The 19,196-nt window shown below is 39.9% G+C and overlaps 1 protein-coding gene across 1 annotated transcript in view; it reads left to right on the top strand.

The window, feature by feature from the left end:
- The first annotated feature begins 862 nt into the window (after positions 1 to 862).
- Positions 863 to 19,196, top strand: part of PTPRR (protein tyrosine phosphatase receptor type R) — a 139,400-nt gene continuing 121,066 nt past the window's right edge. Inside the window, exons 1-2 of the mRNA XM_058805032.1 lie at positions 863 to 1,016; positions 14,999 to 15,303. Of these exons, the coding sequence (XP_058661015.1) occupies positions 953 to 1,016; positions 14,999 to 15,303 (369 nt within the window). The 5' untranslated portion in view covers positions 863 to 952. The remainder of the gene's footprint in view (positions 1,017 to 14,998; positions 15,304 to 19,196) is intronic.

Here is a 19,196-nt window from a genome sequence, read left to right on the forward strand (position 1 = left end):
TGCTATTTTTCACTTGGGGCACATCACTTCAGTTGCAGACCTGACCATGCCTGTACATTGCCTGCCATGCCAGTAACAGACTCCTGTAGATGGATCGCTTGCTGGATGACACATCTGCCACTAGCTCTCATGGTTGCTCTCCAGAAAACCTTTTGATCAATTAAACTCAACTTTAGAAAATTACCTTGTTACAGGACTGCTTCATATTTGGCCTCTTTGCATTGCTCTCTGATACCCGTGTAATCAAATTCACTAAGTGCCTCTTGAGGAGGTGTTGCATCAGCCTGGTCTGAACCACTGCCTGGAGTTCAGCGGTTCTTCCTTTATTCATGTATCAGCCGTGATTTCTCACAATGCAGTTTTTGCACACTGCTTGTTTTACAACACGTGTTTCAAACACACTGAAGAGGAGGATTACCTGTGCCTCAAGCATAAACCCACACATCGTCGAAGTCCTCCCGGACATGCCCAAACTCCCGAGATCGCCTCCTCGGCGCTGCAAGATTGGGGAGATGCAATCTCCCCCGTGCCGCCGCAGCAGGAGCCCCGAATGCTGCTCCAGCTGGAAACCCAGGAGGAAATTACCCCCCGCCACCCATTCTCGCCTCCTCCCCGAACATGCCACTGGAACGGAGATCTCTCTTTTTGCCTCTCCTATTGGACCCTGCGGGTCCCCGCGGCTACTGCGCGCCCCGATCTCCCGCTGTCAGCCGCCGCCCGTGCTGCCGCCGGTGCCAGCCCCTCGCCTCACCCCGCGCCAGGAGGGGAGGCAGGTGAGGGCGGCCGCCCGCCCGCGCGCCCGCGCGGCGTTGCGCATGCGCAGCGCGCTCCCAGGCATGCTCACTGCCGGGGGCGGGGGGAGCGGGACGCGGTGTGGCGGCGCTGCCCGGCTGCCCTCGGCTCTCCTCAGCTCCCCGCGGCTCCCCGCGCTCGGCTGCCCTCGGCTCGCACCATGCGGCGGCGGGCGGCCGCCTGCCTCCGGGCGCTCTGCCTCCTGCTCCACCTCCGCGCCGCAGGTGAGCGGGGGCGGCCGCGGCCGGACGGCGGGGCGGGCGGGACGGCGGTGGGGACCCTCTTGCGCCCGGCGGCGCACCTGTTGGGCGGGAGGCGGCGACTGCCCGGGTCCGGCGGCGGCTGCCCGGGTCCGGCGGCGGTTGCCTGTGTCCGGAGCCCGGCAGCCCCGGAGGCGACGGGAGCGCCCGTCAGCACCGCGGACAGCGGCGGCCCCGGGCGGGCGGGCGAGCCCCGCGCTGCGCGCCCCGCGGAGCGGCCGCGCTTCGGCCCCGGATCGCGAGGACCTGGCCGGGGGCTACGGCAGCGAGGGGAAATCGGGACTCCCTGTATTCCTCCTTCTTATTTTATTTATTTATTTATTTTTAGATACTGGTGAGGAGGCGTCGCTACTTGTATGTGCTCGTGGCAGCAGTGGTTTTAGAAAGGGAAATTTCAGCTGCGACAGCAGCAGGCGTTTCGGCTGTTAGCGATGCTAATAAATCCTCTCTTTGCTTTGCTGGCAAAACGTGTGCCTCATTCAGAAATGCAATGAGCGATCAGCGCCCTAGTATGTACGTGAAGTTCCACTGCCAGTTTCCTTCCAGTAGCCAGAGCTTATATTTCTGGTGTAAATCTCAGGCTTCCTTTAAGCCGTGAAAAACTGCTCATCGTTCAGAGCCTCCGTTTATCCTGTGCAGACTTCAGCATATATTATCTAAGGAAGGAAATAAAATCTAGGGTAACTGTATAATTGAATTAAGTTCTCAATTAGTAAAGTTGAAGAGTTTCTTTGTTTTGTCATTTATGACAAGCTTAGCCACTTCTGAAGTAGTAAACGCTTGCAAGTTCCATTAAGTTTAATTAGGAACTACAATTGAATGCACAGGTACTGATTCTTTCGGTCCTAGGAATGTTATTTTTAGGAAAGATTTTTAAGCTGCAACAAATTTGCGTTGTCTTACTGCAGAATCATTGACAGGAACAATTGAACTTCATGTGTCTTAATATAGAAGAGCTGTATGAACATCCCAAATAAGATGTATTATGAAAATAACTACTTTACTGCCCCCTTTTTTTTTTTTTTACAGTTGTCAGGAGAAATAACTTTGTCTCAGTTATTGGTGTTTTATTACCCTGTAATATTAGGCTACACTTCATAAAATTTATGGAACCTCTTTCCTGTAAATCTATAGTTAGGATGCTCATGCTGTTTTGGCTTATATTCATATGTGCAAGAGATTATTGACTGAAAGATGGGAGCATTTCATGATCTGTTTTAATAAAAGCCTTAAGCTGCTTTTAAACTGTTCTTTTACAACATGTATTAAATTACCATCTGTACAAAATTAGAGTAAAACCTCTATTTGACATAACATGCCATCTAATCTCAGTATATCCTCTATTAACAGTGGAATTTACATTAGTTTTGTTGTGCTTCATTTTTCTATCCTGCTAATGGAAACTGGATATATATTCTGCCAGTAAGCTGTTCACTTTCCTTACTAAGTTCTGCTTGTTCCATTAAGTTACTGGGAATTCTTGCAAAGAGATCTTGTCTTTATTATGCAAATGTCTCTAATCATAAGGAAAAGAGAGGAGAATGGATGTTTATATGGTGCTGCTGTTTTGCCTGAGTAATCATGGAAAATAATTGTTTCAGAGAAGACAAGGGGGAGGATGTACAGGAGCTGAACCCAACCTTTGCACGGTTGGGCATGGTTCGCACTGAGCACAAGAGCTGTGCTTCCTCTGAGGCAGGGCTGCATACAACTTGCTCTTGTTGGAAGTCATTGAAGATGTCACAACAGTGAAATAACAAAGGGAGCTTAACATCCTAAGATATCTCTGTTTCATCTGTTACAAGTAGAAAATCTTACACAGGCTACCACTATGGACATCTTTTATGTATAGCCTAGACCTTTGAATTATTTATGGTGATTTTGAACCTTTGGTTCATGTGAAATCACAAGATGCATTCTGCTTGCTATGTCACAAATTATATCCCAAATGTCAATTTTTGTGTAATGTGTTGGAAACTGCTTGGCTTTTTGTTCTGAAGCTGAATTTCTATGAGACATGTTTCTGGAGAGTGCTTAAGACACCATCACTATGTATTAGGAAAATCTCTCTTGATATCAGTTGGTGGTAATAGATTTTAGAGAAAACATAAGTCTACATTTACTTCAGCTAATGCTACAGCAAAAAGAGTTAATGTGTTTAAGTAGAGCTCATATAGCAAATCCAGTTTCCTTTTGTAGAAAGTAGAAAATACAATTCTACTACTGTTGTAGTAAAATTTTCTACAATAAAAAGGAAATGTTCTTGTCAAAAATGTGATCAGAGATTTTCATGTGCTCAGTAAGGTACCATTTTACTGAGTTGACTTAGATACTGATTCCAATACAGCATGAAAGTCATGTTATCAGAAAATGAAATATGATTGTGCTGTTGGTATATGCATACATTTCTACCTAAAATAAGACACTTGTGTGTGCATCTCTGAAAACAGAATTAGGCCCTTCTGCTGAGTGCAGCAGGTGAAGTAATCAACCTATATAGAGCTTGCTGTTGCAGGAAGACCTAAATTTGTAGCAAGTGATTACAGGTCAGCATGAACCTTCCACTTACATTATGCATTGCATGAGAGAGTGCACGACACCATAGGTTATACTCTCTTTTAGTATGTATGATCTAATACACATGTTCTTGCAATAAAAACCTAGTGTATCCCAAGGTGACTAGGAGGCACTGTCTCCTTGTAAAAGAGTGGCAGATAGTAGGAAAAACACAAAGCAATGCATTAGACTAACTTGTAATTAGAGAGCCATTTGAGTCATGCACATTACTCAATTAATTACCTCTTTCACCTAATTTTATTTTTTAGCAAATTTTAAAAAATAAAATTTAAATATTTGTATTCAGTTACTGGAGATTTGTGATTCTGTGAAATAGAGTAAGAAAACCAACCTGACTGGTTGGTACTCCAAAACTTAACAGCTATCAATCACAGTCTCAACGCATCACTTACCTTGCATTAAAAACCTCTCTTGGAGAAAGCATTTTTGCAGAATTTGCTTTTAGGATAAACAAATCCTGGTTCTGCAGAAGCAGAAAGTTAACAACTGATTATTTGGTCGGGTCATCTACGTCATGGTTTTTTGAGAAAGGTCTTACACTATCTTGCTAAGAGCTTCTATTACCTCATTTTATTATTCTCTCCAGCAGTAAAGACATGCATTGCCAGCCTTTAATCAATATGAACCAATGCTTTGCTGCTGGCCTTGTCAGAGAGGAAGTGTGTAGATCCTTGTCTCCACCTCTTGATGGATCCGTTCTTCCAGACCCTCAGAGGAATCACATTTTATCTTTTTTGGGCAATGCTGTAGTAGCAGGAGGTTTGCTTATATCAAAACTGAAGTTTCTTTGACCACAAACTAACACTCCTTTGGGTAGAATTTGCTAGGTAGAAGTGTATGTTATAAATATGCTAGACTGGTTCTCACACAGCTCACAGGGTGTCCTGACTAAGTTCTGCTGAGTTCAGCTTTCCTGGTCACACATGCACTGTGTGATATTGTCATGGTTGGAAATTGATCGAGTGCACTGCAGTTTCTACTTAGGTGTTGGGCAGGCCTATTTTCTCTAAAATGCACAAGCTCTGAACAAAAGTAAAAGAATCTGGAGACTGTACTTTTAGGGTTGAGGTGAGATCTGCATAAAATGCATTTGCCATCAGATCCATTTCAGAAATCTCATACTAATGAATGAATAATTCTAGGTTCCAAATACATTTAGAGTGAAAGTGAAGGAGCTATTGATTTAAAAAATGAATAACATTACACTAACATAATCTAAATGAAGCTGGTTCTTATAATTGCCTTCTTTAAAAACACATTGCTGGCCATGAGTGGGTGTTTTTACTAAAGGAGTCTTTTCTGTCTTTTATTAGTAGGACTCATGGATAATCAGAGGGTAGTCATCTGTCTCTTCAAAGATTCTGTTGGGGGAAAAACAGTTTTATAATTAATTATCTGACTTCATATTTTTGAGGAAGTATTTAGTTGGAAAAGAGGCTCATCATATTTTTACATGTGGAAATTCTTGCTATTCATAATTTTAAAAGGCATCATCTTCCATGAGAGATTTATGTTCAGTACATCCATTAGGAAATTATCGAAGTTTGTGGTCTGGGAATCTCTGACTAATCCATTTGTTGTATTATAAGGAAGACTAAAACATCTTAGACAGTGAGTGCTTGTTTGAGCTTCTCTGGAGAGCAAAGTGGGAGAGTTGCTGAAAGTCCATGAATTAGGCTCTTGGGGGACTGTCTCTCTAGAAGGAGGCCAATGACATAACTTTGTGGCTCTATTTGGTGGCAGGCCCCCCTCCACAGGGGTATTACAATGATTGCTGTGGGGAATTGTATGGAAGCATTGGGCTCTTACTCCATAAAGCATAGTCATTGTGCTGTAGGATTTCAGCATGGCTTCAGAATAAATACTTGGAGAAGTTATTAAGATCTGCTCAGAAATCCTCAGTAGGATTTTTTAGAACAATACTGCTGTAAAAGGAAGCCAAAACTTTAAGGCTGGAGTTAACTTTGCTTCACAACAGCTATAGATTTCCATGGAAATACAATTTATTTCCTTGAAATGCCATGTATTTACATCCATTTTATGCAGAGCAGTATTTATCTATAACCTTCATTGGAAAAATGACAGTAATCACAAAATTAGAAAATTATTGCATCATTTTCTTGCACCTTTTGGAAAAAAATTCTGACAGCAGTCTATGTGGTACATTAGTGCCAGGCATAAGTATGGCAGAATACTTAAGTGCCTTTGGGACCACTAGCTCATCTCTTAATTCACATGAGTAGACCTAGTGAAATCAATGGTCTATGGTATCTAGTTTCAGTATTGATGTATCAGGCAGCAGGCCCATGAAATGAGATGCAAAGTGTCTTTTTGAAAAAGATACCACTCATATGTTTAATCCTGATTCACTATAGCTGTGGATATTTTTGGCCAGGGCATTTTTTTTCCTACAGAAAAGAACAAATTTAGCAAAAATAAATTTCCAGTTGTTTCTATTTTCAGCAGATTGCTTATTAGAAAAGCAAAAAAATCCTTGCGATCATCTCTCACCCTCCCTCCCTCCTTTCCTGCTTCTCTTGTGGGTACTCCCACCCTCACCACACGTGCATGTGTGTGTGCCCTTTCTTGCTCTCACAGCTACAAACACACGCATAAAGAATCATTTATATTCCTGCTCACATACATACATACACTTTGTACTACTTGAATTTGTCTGAAATTTTTGGTCAAAAATTTGTTTTTAGCAGCAAACCAAAATGTGTTTCAATGTTTACAATTGTCCTATCCTGTTCTTGCTTAGCTCTGGTGTACTTTATTTGCTCTGAATTTTGACTTATCATGGGTACTGTGCCTCTGCTGGAAAAGGCCTGGCCTTTGGTTACTGGACCTAGCTGGGAAAGCATGGGAACCCTTCCCATGTAGGAATGTGACCTAGTAGTTCTATAATGGGATGTAGCCATTGCTAGTAGCAAAGCTGTAAGTTTTGTCCTGATTTTGCAAGGCCTTGTGATTAGTATTTGTCATATTTAATATTAAATCTGACTTTTGCTCATACCTTTGCTGGTGATTTTTGATCAATCTCAAGCACAATCACACCTGGTCTGTCCCAGCTTTCCTTGACCTGCTTGTTTTGCTTGGGTTAGCTCTGACAGCAGGTTTTCTACTTAAGCAAGCATTTGTATCTGTTTTGATCTTTTTTTTGTGTGTGTGTGGTACAACTGTAGTATACACAGGAGCAGTAACAAAGGCTTGGTAGAACAGCAGAGGCTTGAGGAGTGGAGGCACAGGATGTTTTTTTAGACGAGTGCAGGTGTGGGATGATAAGAGAGCACAATCTTGGCACTGAAGACTCCATGATAGAAAAAGCTCAGTAAAAGGTAAAAATGCAGACCTGGAGCTTGAGAAACTGGTTTTGGGCATTAATGAAGAGAACTAAGAGATTGTATCTAACATACTTATGTGGCACCTTTTATAGTAAGTTCAGATATAACCTGGAGCTGCAGACCAACTGAAGACCAAGTGAAGAAAGAGGAAGTATAAATACATATTAGAAAACATAGATATATGTAGCTTCCTAAGAGGAAGGAAGAAAAGAGGAGGAAGAAAAATCCATCAGCATTAACATCATATCACTCCTGGTGAAAAACTCCAGGTGCTGACAGCTCCTCATAACAATGCCCATCACTAACACCAGTGGGAAACAATTGATCTGAGGACCCAGAGAAGCATGGAGTTAGGGTAATACCAGGGAAAGGAATAAACAATTTGATTGTACTGTTCCTGTAATTGTGACTTTTTCTCTATTCGTTGTTTTTCTATAAAAGTTAGATCTAGACTAACAACACTTCTTGAATTAGTTTGTTAAGATTTTCACTATGTTATCTATAAACTCTTGGCTTCACTTACATGTGTGAGGTGTGCTTCATCTTTGTTTATAAAAAAGACTTGGAAAGTAACAGAGGAATTAATCTACCCAAAGGAGGCTGTGAGAAGCTATACAGCAGCATACCTGATCATTAGGTCTAGCAGCTACTTTGAGTAAAGAATGGCTTCATTTGTATTGCACTACAGGTTTTGGCTAAAGACAAAGCAGTGGTGTTTTGGTATAAGTCTCTGCATGATGGGAACAGTCACAGCATGCAAGTCCCTCTGTTATTTATGGAAAGTAGTTTCCTAAGTGAATTCTTTTGTCAATTCAAAACTTCATGTATTACCAAAGCAGCAAGTAGATTTGGTTTTTTTCCTTTTTCAGATTTCCCTGGTGTACCTCACAAAAGCACTTATGAAAGTATGTTCTGTTGCCCAGCTAATGTTCAAGTAGTACTTTAGCCACTGTTTTAACTGAATTTTATTGGCAATAATTTTTGGTGTACCATGCTAAAGCTCAACAGCAGTTTATGTTTGGCTAAAAGTGCATAACTTTATCCAGATGAGATTTAGATTTGATTGATGTACTATTTTGCTGACAGCGAGATATATTGTTAGGTAGACAGTACAGATGCAAAGCATATTGCCTCCAGACAGCTTTTGTTTTCATTTTTGTTTTCAACATAATTTAAAACCTTTACATTTTCTACCAGATATGTTGACTCCTTTTAGTATGTTTGTTGGTTTGTTTGTGTTTTTTCTTTTCTCTTGGTAATGTAGATGAAATAGGGATAAAGCAATAGATTTTCTGTCTTTTGAAGGCAAAGGCAAAGCCAAAGGAAGGTCCTGTTGCATGCACCAGAAGAGACAACTTTCACAGTCCAGAACAGACAGAAGTCTTCTAAACCTGCAGCAGTGTTTGTGCTATGTCTAGAATTACCAACAGTTACCTTTTTCCTTTGGATCATTGCTGTTGTTGTAACTCCTGAGGGTTAGAACCATGCTCATAAATGGTCAGCATGATAATAAGCATTTTGGCACTTAAGCATTTTTTTTCTCCTTTCTGTGGGACAAGACCTCCTTGGTCCTTGTATAGACTAGAGAGAACTGCAAACTCTGCTCTGAATGGGAGTCCATTTCTATCTTGATGTTCTAAAAAGAGGCAGGGAATGAATCTTCCAGCTGTGAGAACTTTGGAGTTACTGGAGAGGATTGATCATTGGTCTGCACAAGTACATTGACCTGCATCTCACAGTGACTAGGATAGCTGATCAACAGGTAATAAACCATGGTGCAAGAGATGATAAAGCCAAGCCTGTCCAGTCTGGGCCCCATTTATAGGTTTGAAGGAAGTTTGTATAGGACAGAGAGCTTCTTTCAGAGTGGTGAGCCAAACAGAAAGGAAAAAAGCATGGGGAGCTCAGGGTACAAAATTTAATTACCAAAATTTGGTAAGTATTTTTGTTACTGAAAATGAGAAATTACTTGGCAACAGCCCTAAGTACTGTAACTCAAATTGCATTTGAATTAAATTTATCTTTGAAAGCAATCCATCAAGTTTCAGCATGTTGTTCCCTTATGAAATGAGTCTGCATTTTATGCTTTTTTCCATTCAGTTTCCAGCTTTTAGCATAGAAACCTCAAGCTGTGTAATATACCAAGTTCTTTTTACTATAAAAAGACTTCAGTGTTATTATAGTGCTAGTGTGTTAAGTGTATTAGGTGTGCATTTAAAATGCACATTTAAATGCACATTTAAATGCACTATTGTGCATTTAAAATATATGCACTAGGTATCTATATTCATTTGTGTGTTTCGTTTACTAGTCAGATACAGCACTGCACTTTTGTCAGTGGGTTTGGGGTGGCTGCACTGCTTACAAGTAGCAAATATAGAGTATGTATCCCATTATAGAAAAATGTGACGTTTCAGGAACATAACTTAACCAAATTTGTTTGGATTAAGATAAATAACAAGATTTAAGAAATTACCTCAAGTTGTTTTTCCAGACACACATCATTACTTTAGACACCATTATCGTGGCCCTATCAGGTTTATGTTATGTCCCACTGGGACTTTTCCTTTTCCAGTCAAATAAATTTCTAGTTTGTGGCTGTAGAGGATGTTAAGGGGGAGGCACCCGGCTTGAGTGGCTTTTGTGTTGTTGTATCATGGTAAAATTATTTAAAGGAACCAGAGGTCTGAGACTCTGCTGTGGGAAACCTGGGGCTGAGCTGGCAAGGAAAGCTTCTTTGACTGAGTGGGGTGAGTAGGGAGGCATAATTTCCTTAACAAGGATGTTTAATAAAATATCTGTAAAGCTGTGATATTTTTATGTTTTAAGAAGATAAAAAACATGCTGCTGTGTTACTGGCTGATTAATGGATCTTTACTATCTTGAAGTTTTTTATCTGTCTGTTCTAGCAAAAGTGAAGATATTTGGGAATTGGGAGTCTAATAATTTTCTGACAGGTTGCTTTGAAATAAAATGTCAATTGTCTTAAACTATTTAGAGAGTCAAGACAGTCTAAAGAAATCTTGGGTTTTCCTCTATCTGGCAGAGGCCAACTGGAACAGTCAAAAGTGCCCAAAACATTCAGCACATTGGATTTACTATTTATTATAGGCTTTTCTTTCTGCATATATAATGCAACTTTGTAGACAGGCTCATAAGCATGTGCTATCTAACATTCCTGTGATTTATCCATCTGTTTTCATGAGGAAATTTTGTGCTGTCCATATACTGTAATGATGTGTATATTTGATATGGAATTCTACTGTCCCATTCTCCATCAGTCTTCTGTAGATTATATTTTTTTTCCTCTTTTTAGTTTATAGTTTTAGAAATAGTTTTATCTTGTATGATTCTGCAGACAACTAAAAAGATCAAGTGAACACATATTTTGAACTATTAAGCAGAGCAGCTGGATTCTGCAGAACAGGGAATTTCTTAGGGATCTGTCCAATTTTCCTTTCAGGAGGATGGCAAAGGGTGGCAATGATAGAAATACTGAAACTAGTACAAGTAGTGAAGATGTTCAGATTTAGAAAATATGCATTCTACATCAGCCTGGAGCTTCTTGTTGCACTTTAATGGATGTAGTGTTATACTTGGTAGAGGTTCTAGAAGCACAGCTCCAGGGATTGGAAATGTAACTAAATCTGACAGTATCTGTAAAGAGAATACTATTGTACAGGAGCAGCTAAATTAAAGAAGGGACTTACAGTGGATAAACATGGAAGCAAGATCATGACAGGCTTTCTTGTTAAAAAAAAATCTAAAGAAAAGCAGTGGCATGGTGGAGCTGCAAGGAAGGAAAAGTTAACCTATAGGTAAAGAGCAGAGAAAGAAATAGCAATGTTCATCAGGAGCTAAAATCTAGTAAAGAGTGGTGACCAGTCACTACATTGTACAGAGCAGAACTGGAGGGTGGAATGAGCAGTTCAGATCAGTGGAGAATCACAGTGCAGCTTCTGTTACTAAAGGAAGCTGGAATGGTTATTACTTGATAAGTAATAACCATTGCATTGAGGAAAGGACTGGTTGTTTTCTAGGAGAAAAACAGACCTGCTACTCATAAAGGTCTGATGTGAGTTTGAAATTAACCATTGATTATTGTTCACTTTGGAATAAAATTTCTCTTGACATGAAGATGGCTACATTGAGCTGAGAGATAGGTGAAGACTCAGCATTTTTTTGGATAGAAGAAATAGCATGGAATCACAATCTAACATCTAGTCTGTTCTCAGTGCTGAGGCAGAATAAACCATAATTCTTTGTAAATACACTTGAGGGGAGACAATTTTAGGAGAAGGAATAAAATTATTATAGTTAATAGATAATAGCAGCACTGTATTTCAAGTGAGTGAATATTTCAAATGAGTCATAAATAACTCTACATCCTGAAGTAGAGTTCAAACAGGGTAGTGTGAAGAGAATATCAGAACATAATTGTGGATGAAGTTTGCTAAGCTTATTGAAGAGAAACCTCTGGGAATTATATTTTTGAACCTTTTCCTAAACCATATTTACTGAATTTTTGTGTGTGTTGGAATATCTGAAGCTTAAAAGGCACCAAAATCAGTTCCTCATAGCTTCTGAGAGTTTCCCTGGTGGCTGCAGAGAAGCATTCTTTTTTTGTAGAAGTGCATAGTTTGATATAGGAATCCCAGTCTTCTCTCCCTCGAGGGTTGGAGAGTGGAAATATTTGAAGGTGTTATGTGGCAGAAGTACTAGTATTTCTAACTCCTTAATTCTCCACGTGTCTGGTTGGTGCCTGATTGTTTGTGTTTGGGGCTGAAGTCTGGAGGGTCGAGAAGGAATATATTATCACTTCATCAAATTGAGAGGAAGTTTAGGTGTTTAGGTTCCCCTGTAGTACCAAGGGTGGCCATTTCTGAGGGTCACCCGAGGCATCCATGGCAGTCTGGGAGCCAAAGTCTGGTAGTAGTTAGGGCTTAAACACAGTCATCCAAGTGTAGTGGAGTTTTTCACATGGGGCACTGTGGATGCTTGTAACTTACTTAAGATACTGGGGCTATGTGGACTTCCCAGATAAACAAATTCATTGTGGTAATTTTTTTGGAACATATTTGAACATCTGAATGCTTAGCTGATGAAAATAAAATTGTGTGAGTATAAAGTGTAATGTTATGTAATTAGACATTAATTTCTCATAACTACAGGTTAAACAATATATTTCATTGTCCATCTTGAAAATCTACTACAATGAACCTTTTTTGGCTGCAGGGCCTGGTGCTACTGATGTGATATTTAGCATTCTAATGGAAGCAAGTCTGGGATTTAGAAGCAAATGGTGATTCTGCTGTTAAAAGTATTGAGATTCAAGGACAAATGAGCTTTTTCAGTAGTTCCTTTAACTATTTTTTCAGTCAAAAATATTCAGGGGAGAATTTAAGCTGGTAGTTAATTGTATTTTTTTCTGCTCCATTCAGTGAAAATAATGAAATAAAGTGGGAAATTTGGAATACTGAAGTGGGTAGAAAATGCCATACAAAGCATTGAAGAAGAATCACAGTTGGTTTGATACCCTCAGAAACAAAGGAGCAGGAATGAAGGAAGCAAAGAAGACTCACCGAATGTGTTGGTGGTTCCATTCCTTTGTCTTATCTATGATCAGTTTTGAAATACTGGTTTTCTGTGAAGGAGACATGAAAATAAATACCGCAAAGAGATGACTGTGAGAAGTAGGTGACAATGAGAAGTGCTGATGCTTCTTTTTTTTTATTTTGTCACTGACACAACTCTCTAAATTGCTATTTAAGACCAGCCCTTAGGATTTTATCAATGAAGCCAACACCCACAAAGCTTAATGAGAACCCAGCAAGTTTAACAAGTTTTGAAGTTCAGCCCTCTTTAAGACTATAGTCTGCAGGTTCTCTTTTATTTCTTCTGCTTTCAGATGTCTTTGCAATCAAAACCTGACGAGAGCTGACCTCAGTAGTTATCTAGGTGATTGTGTTTGTTTCAGCCATTTGAAAGAGTAGTCTTAGATTTAGCATTTTACTTTATAATAGAGGATCTGTGTTCTGTCTTTTTACTATTGATTTTCTGTTCATGTATATTATAAATTGCTTCACAGCCTACTGACAGGGACCCACTTATTCCAGAGAATGCATTTCTCAATGATGCAAAGCAATACTATAGCACAGATAAGGTATTGTCCTTGATTTCCCTGACTGAAATTTCATGAGGAAATTAGGTCAACAGAATGTAATTACCTACACTGAAACCTCCTAAGGGCACTGGGTAGAGCTGTGCAAATTACTGATTATTTTGATTTGTTTACAGGAGCAAAAAGAAATCAGAGGAAAAATTCAGTTTGAATAGAACAAATTGATTTCTTGTTCACCCTGAATTGAAATGTTGTTGGTTCTAAGCTGGTCTTCATAGCTCATTATGAGAATTAAAATAAGATTGATTTTATATTTTTTTAACTAAAAATCAGCTCTCAAATTTAACATTGCCATTAAGTCCAGCAGCATCTGAAGAGGAAATTGCAGGCTGATCAGAGTGAGCTCTCTGGGTGCACTTCTCTCAGAACACAAAGTCCCTTTTCTACCACGCTGGGTTTCTTGGAGTTTTTTTCTGGAGGTGACTAATGCAGCTTCAGTTACTTTTTATCTGTGAGGCAGCTGAGCCTTGCCTGTTTTTCTGATCACATAGACTGCCTTCCAGACTGGGAGCCCAACTGTAGCTTTTCTGTTCAGCATAAAGGCACTGAAGATTCACTATTTTTCATCCATGAAAAAAAAAAAGGAAAACAAAACAGAAAACCAAATAAAAATTTAGTCTTAGTTCCTCTTATAAACGCATCATCAGGAAGTATTTTGTCCTTCAAAAGATATCTTTTTTTTTACTAACACATAATTAGTTAAACCCATGTAATTACAGAATCACAGAATGGGTAAGGTTGGAAGGGACCAGTGGAATCATATGGTCCAACCTCCCTGCTCAAGCAGGGTCATCTGAGAGCACGCTGCACAGGATTTCATCCAGACTGTTCTTGAGCTTCTCCAGTGAGGGAGACTCCACAACCTCTCTGGGCAATCTCTTCCAGTGCTCAGTCACTCACACAGTAAAGTTCTTCCCCATATTCAGGTGGAACTTCCTGTGCTTCAGTTTCTGCCCGTTGCCTCTTGTCCCATGGCTGGGCACCACTGAGAAGAGCCTGGAAACCTCCTCTTGACACCCTGCCTTCAGATACTGACAGACATTGATGAGGGCTCCTCTCAGCCATCACATCTCAAGGCTGAACAGGCCCAACTCAGTCTCTAACTCCTTGTTAGCAATGCTCAAGTCCCCTGTCTCCAGTTCCCTAATCTAAGGGACAAAGAGAGTTCTTTGTGCCCAGCTCCAAGGTATGCAAAGTATGGCCACATACCAGTGTTCTCCTCTGCAGACAGCCAGATGTTCCATTGGCTGGCCAGGCAATCCTCAAGTGAAGTTTGGGTCATAACAAGAGTTGGCATAAGGAGCTAAAAGATCTCCTGATATAAGCAGCTGAGTAAATAATGTAGAATTGGGATTATGCACTCATCTGAATTTTAAATCTGATTTTTTGATCAGGTTTTTTAGCTCTTCTTCTAAGTGCCCATTTTTAACATGATCACTGCTATTCTCATCTTTGGTATTACTAGGTGACAAAATGTATCAGTAAGTTGACTCCATAAGTTCTGTGATTGAAGTTAATATCAATACAGAAGTTGAACTTGGCTCAGCATGTGTTCTGCTTTTGTATATAATTTTTTTAACTGTACCCATGGCTGGAAATATAAAACCCGTTTTTAAAGCCCTGTGGGAATGAGCTTAAGAATGTGGTACACTTCACATACTTAATAGACTGTAGTCTTGTTAATCTATTGCTATAGAAAACACATTGTAAGTTATTAAGTGAATTCTTGTATTCCAAAAATATTTTTCTGAATTTCTCAGAATGCAAAGGTCTCATTGAATTTCCAGTGCTATGTACAGAATAGCCGAGAGAGACATTCTAAACTTACTCTTCTCTTTCCACAGGCTGCTTTTCTGGAGACAGTGATCACTTTTTGGCAATTCATCAGCGAAAGAGTGGAAAACCTGTGTTTATTTATCACCATGTGGAGAGTGTGGAGAAAAGTTTGGATACAGACAGCTATAAGGATTCCAAACAAAATTTCCATTCTTCTTCCCACACCAAAATAAGCAAGTTGCACCCTGCAATAATTGTTAAATCAGCCTTCCCCAGGTCTGTTTATGACCCATCCCTCAATCTCTTAGCAATGACTGGTCAAGATTTGGAAGTGGAGAATCTTCCCATTCCTGCAACGAATGTGATAATTGTGGTAAGTGACTTTTTATGGGTTTTGGAGGGTTTTTTTTGGAATAAATTTTTTAGAATAAATATGCCTGTATTTAAATAAAGACAGATTGCAACTTTGGGTAGCCTGACTGATCATCTAAATCCAAATAATGACCTCTTATCCTAAATTTCTTCACTTTGGTGGAATTTACATTTATATACTCACACTCTGATTAACAAACAGTCTGGTGGAGCAGTGCAGAAAATGGCCTCTCTGTAGGTAAAGATCTTACCTTTCCTCAAATGCTGTTGATCCTCTTGTCTTGACTGATGTTTGCACAGTTTTTTCTGGATAGGCTTGAAACTTATTCTGCATAGGTCACAAGAAAATGTACTTCAGAGAACTATTCTACAGAGGCAGTGAGGTTTTAAAAGGGTGACATAAAGGTTTCATTCACTTCTGTTCCTCAAAAAAAAAATTCTGTTTCTTGCAAAGAGTAAGAACTTTGTTGGTGTATGCACTTCTTCTGGGACATATGGACTGGGGACCCTCCAGTGTCAGTTAACTCTGTGTGTGACCTTTCCCATTCTGAGGATGATGATGGCAGTGCTCCCTCCTGCAGGGAAGGGCCTGTCAGTTTAACCATATCCTGGTGCTGCCCTGCTGCATCCTCACCCTTCAGGCCAGTGGAGCAGCCTGCTGTCAGGAGAGCTGTCCTTGGTGGGGTGCACAGTACGGTCTGTATGTGTTCTGCACAGACACTGCTTTCCTCACCCCCATGCGTGGGCAGCTCTCCTTGATTCCTGGAGGGAGGAAGAGCCACTTGTGCACTCATTAGAGGGAACTAAAAAAGATTAAAGTGAAATCTGTAAATTGCTTGTTTCAGAGGAAGATGAGAGATTAAAAGAAAATGGACTTTACAAACAAGGAAAAAAGAGCACAGAACACAAGAGCATGTTAGCACAGCAAGTGTTTCAGAATCCCATACGAGTTCTCTGTATGGTACTCTAGAGATCTGCCCTCATGAATGCTCCAAGTGCAATAGAGTAGTGACAATGAAAAGAATAATCAGGGTGAAAGAAAAAGATGGTAGTAGTTTTATTTGCCCATTATTTTAGCAGATAAAAAGTACTGTCAGGGAACTAGGCTCAAAAAGCTGTGCTCTGGACTTGCTGCATCCCATACAAAGAAGACCTCCTCATCTGAGTTTATATGGCTAGCACTGTTAGTGTACTAGCTGTGTGGAAGTATCCATATCAGAGCAAAATAAGGGACTGTCAGTCTTGCTTTGCTGTGGACCAACTGCAAACAGAGTCCCAGTACTGAATGGTATTGATCAAGGGAAGGAGATGCCAAGCAACTGGATGTATCTATCCTCAAAGCTAGCCTAAGCCAGCAGGGCTGGCTCTGTAGTGAAGGTACCTGCTCCCTTCTTTCCAGTGCAAGCATTATTTCACTTCTACTCAAGGTGTAGAAGTTCCTTTCTATTAGTGCAAGGAACTCAGAATAGGCATGGCCCTGCTTTTTTTTCATTAGATGACATTGTTACCTATGAATTGTTGTTTTACTAAGGTTTTGCACAGTTTTGGAGTCCCATGGTCCTCAAGTAGTAATGGAAGAATCCTGCAAAATATTCTAGGGCTACCCTGATTTTAGCTGACTGGCTCTGTGCCTGCATTAAAAGCTAAATGAGGCAGATTTTCAATTGGCAGATAAATTCACATTAAAAAAAGGTCCATTAAATCTGTATTAAGTTCTCATTAAGTGGCTTTGGTCTGAGGCTTTGCTACTGCATTTCTAGGATGGAACTGCTGCTCTGAAGCCTTCTGTTCTGGCTGAGAACCATATGTGCTTTAAGGGGAGGTATAACAGCATGAGCTAATCATGACATGAAAGCTGTTTATTGCTTGGGTTCTTCAGCTGTCTCTGGGTGTGCTGAAGGACAGTGATTTAGGTTTGTTTCTAATGTCATCCTTTCAGAAAAAGCCTTTGGGGAAGCATATGTTTGAGGCCAAAGTGCTGTGAGTCAGGCAGTGCATTGGATTAATCCCACCATCAGAATTTTGAAGATGCCTTCTTTAAAAGGGCAGCTGTCCCACAGCAGAGTGGTTGCCATCATCCAAGCACAGCCCTGCTCTTTCCAGGCTTCTGTATTTCAACATTCTGTTGCTCCCTCTTGAGTGTCACCTGAAGTAGATTGTATTGTTAATGTAATTACCAAGGGAAGCTGGTTTGTTTTGAATTGCATGTGGATTGTTCCCTCTTTGTTTTGAATTAGCACTTACTGCCTGTTGCTGCTTTCTGGTTTTTAATATGTAGGGCGAGTGTGAGTGTTTGTTGTTTTGCCCTGGCTGACCCTTTTTGTTCCAGCCTTTAGCAATGTTGCTAGTTGCTCAACTTGAAAGAGCAGTTGCTACTGTTGGTGCTTCCTGTAATCCAGTTATATGATTGGTGCACATTGTGATTTAGTATGAAAGCCAGCAACTTTTTTTTTGTTTAATAAATCTATGCTCTGTTAGCTCTGCAGAGGAGAGGAAACTGAATTCAAGCTAATTTCAGTGACTTAAGGTCCATTTTCCTCATGATTAAAGTGGAAAGGCAGGGTGAATGGATGCCTAGTGCAGAACAAGGTTGCATTTTTTGCTAAGGACTAAACCATCTGACAAGGAAAATGTTGCCAATGCCCACCAGAGTGCTATGAAGCCAAGAATTCTGCAGGTGTTTTGTCAAAAAGCAATGTTTTGTGACTCTAACAATAAAGAACATGTTAAGTAATTTTACTGAAACTGGGGACAGTGTAGTTCTTGTTTGCCTAAGTGAGGAAGAGGAGGTATTTATTTTCTGGGAGGCAGTTTTATATAATGAAAGGCAATCACATTACTTGATACTAAGTTCCTTTGTTTGTGTCTGTGTGTTGGTGTTCAGTTCACCTTGTTTATTGAAGGAAGCAAGGACAATTCAGAGCTCTTAGAGGCATTTTGACTGTTCTATAAATGCCTTAGTGCTTACCCATATGTTCTGTTTAACTGTCTCTCTAGATGATGTGAGACTAAGTCATCTGAAAATTGCTTGGATAACATACAGAGTTACATAATTTTTTGTAATACTTGAATTTTCTATTTGAAAGCTTTTATTTCAGAATTATTTTATCTGCATTTCAGAAACCATATACTCATTGAAGGTATTAGAGAATTATTAGTGCAGTGAACAAGTTCTCAAAATGTTTATTTATGTTTATTCCAAGTCTTTGCAATTCTGAATATAAGAACCACAAAGGTCAAGACAGTACATGGAAAGTGGGAACAGAATGTGGATAATCACTTATGATAGAAAATACCGTCTAACATACTTATTAAAAAAAAGCCAAAATACAGACATATAAAAACTTGAGAGAAAAGCAGTAGTAAAGGTTTCAGCTCAGACTAGGTCTAAATTATCACCTCATGGATATTCTAAAGCATCATCCCTTGTAACCTGATGTAGTTTGGTCTGTCCAAAGCCTCTCAGGCACACAAGTGTATTGGACCAAGATTGGACCAAGGTACTCAGATGCTTTTATCACTTGCATCCTGTGAAGTGTTTCAGAAATGTAAAGGTAATACACTTGCTCAATATATCAAAATTTTCCCTTTCACACCTCATTCTTACTATACACCTTCTTATATAAACATGAAATCTGTTTCTTTTTCTCTTGCTTAGAAATTCCACAGTGCTGTACTGTAGCTAAAATTCAGCTCATCTCTTTTGTTTGATTTGCATGAGTGTTACTGAACTGAATTGATTTAATTAGTTTCTTTCAGTTAATGTCAATGGCACATATGATTCACAGACAGCCATACAGAGCTTTTCTTTGCCTTTTCCACAGCATTTTGTGTAGGGTTGTATTCCTCAGAGCTATAGCTTTCCCATATCATCATATTTATTTTGTCTCAATA

Source organism: Ammospiza caudacuta, chromosome 5 (genome assembly GCF_027887145.1).
Source record: "Ammospiza caudacuta isolate bAmmCau1 chromosome 5, bAmmCau1.pri, whole genome shotgun sequence".
NCBI classification, from domain to species: Eukaryota; Metazoa; Chordata; class Aves; order Passeriformes; family Passerellidae; genus Ammospiza; species Ammospiza caudacuta.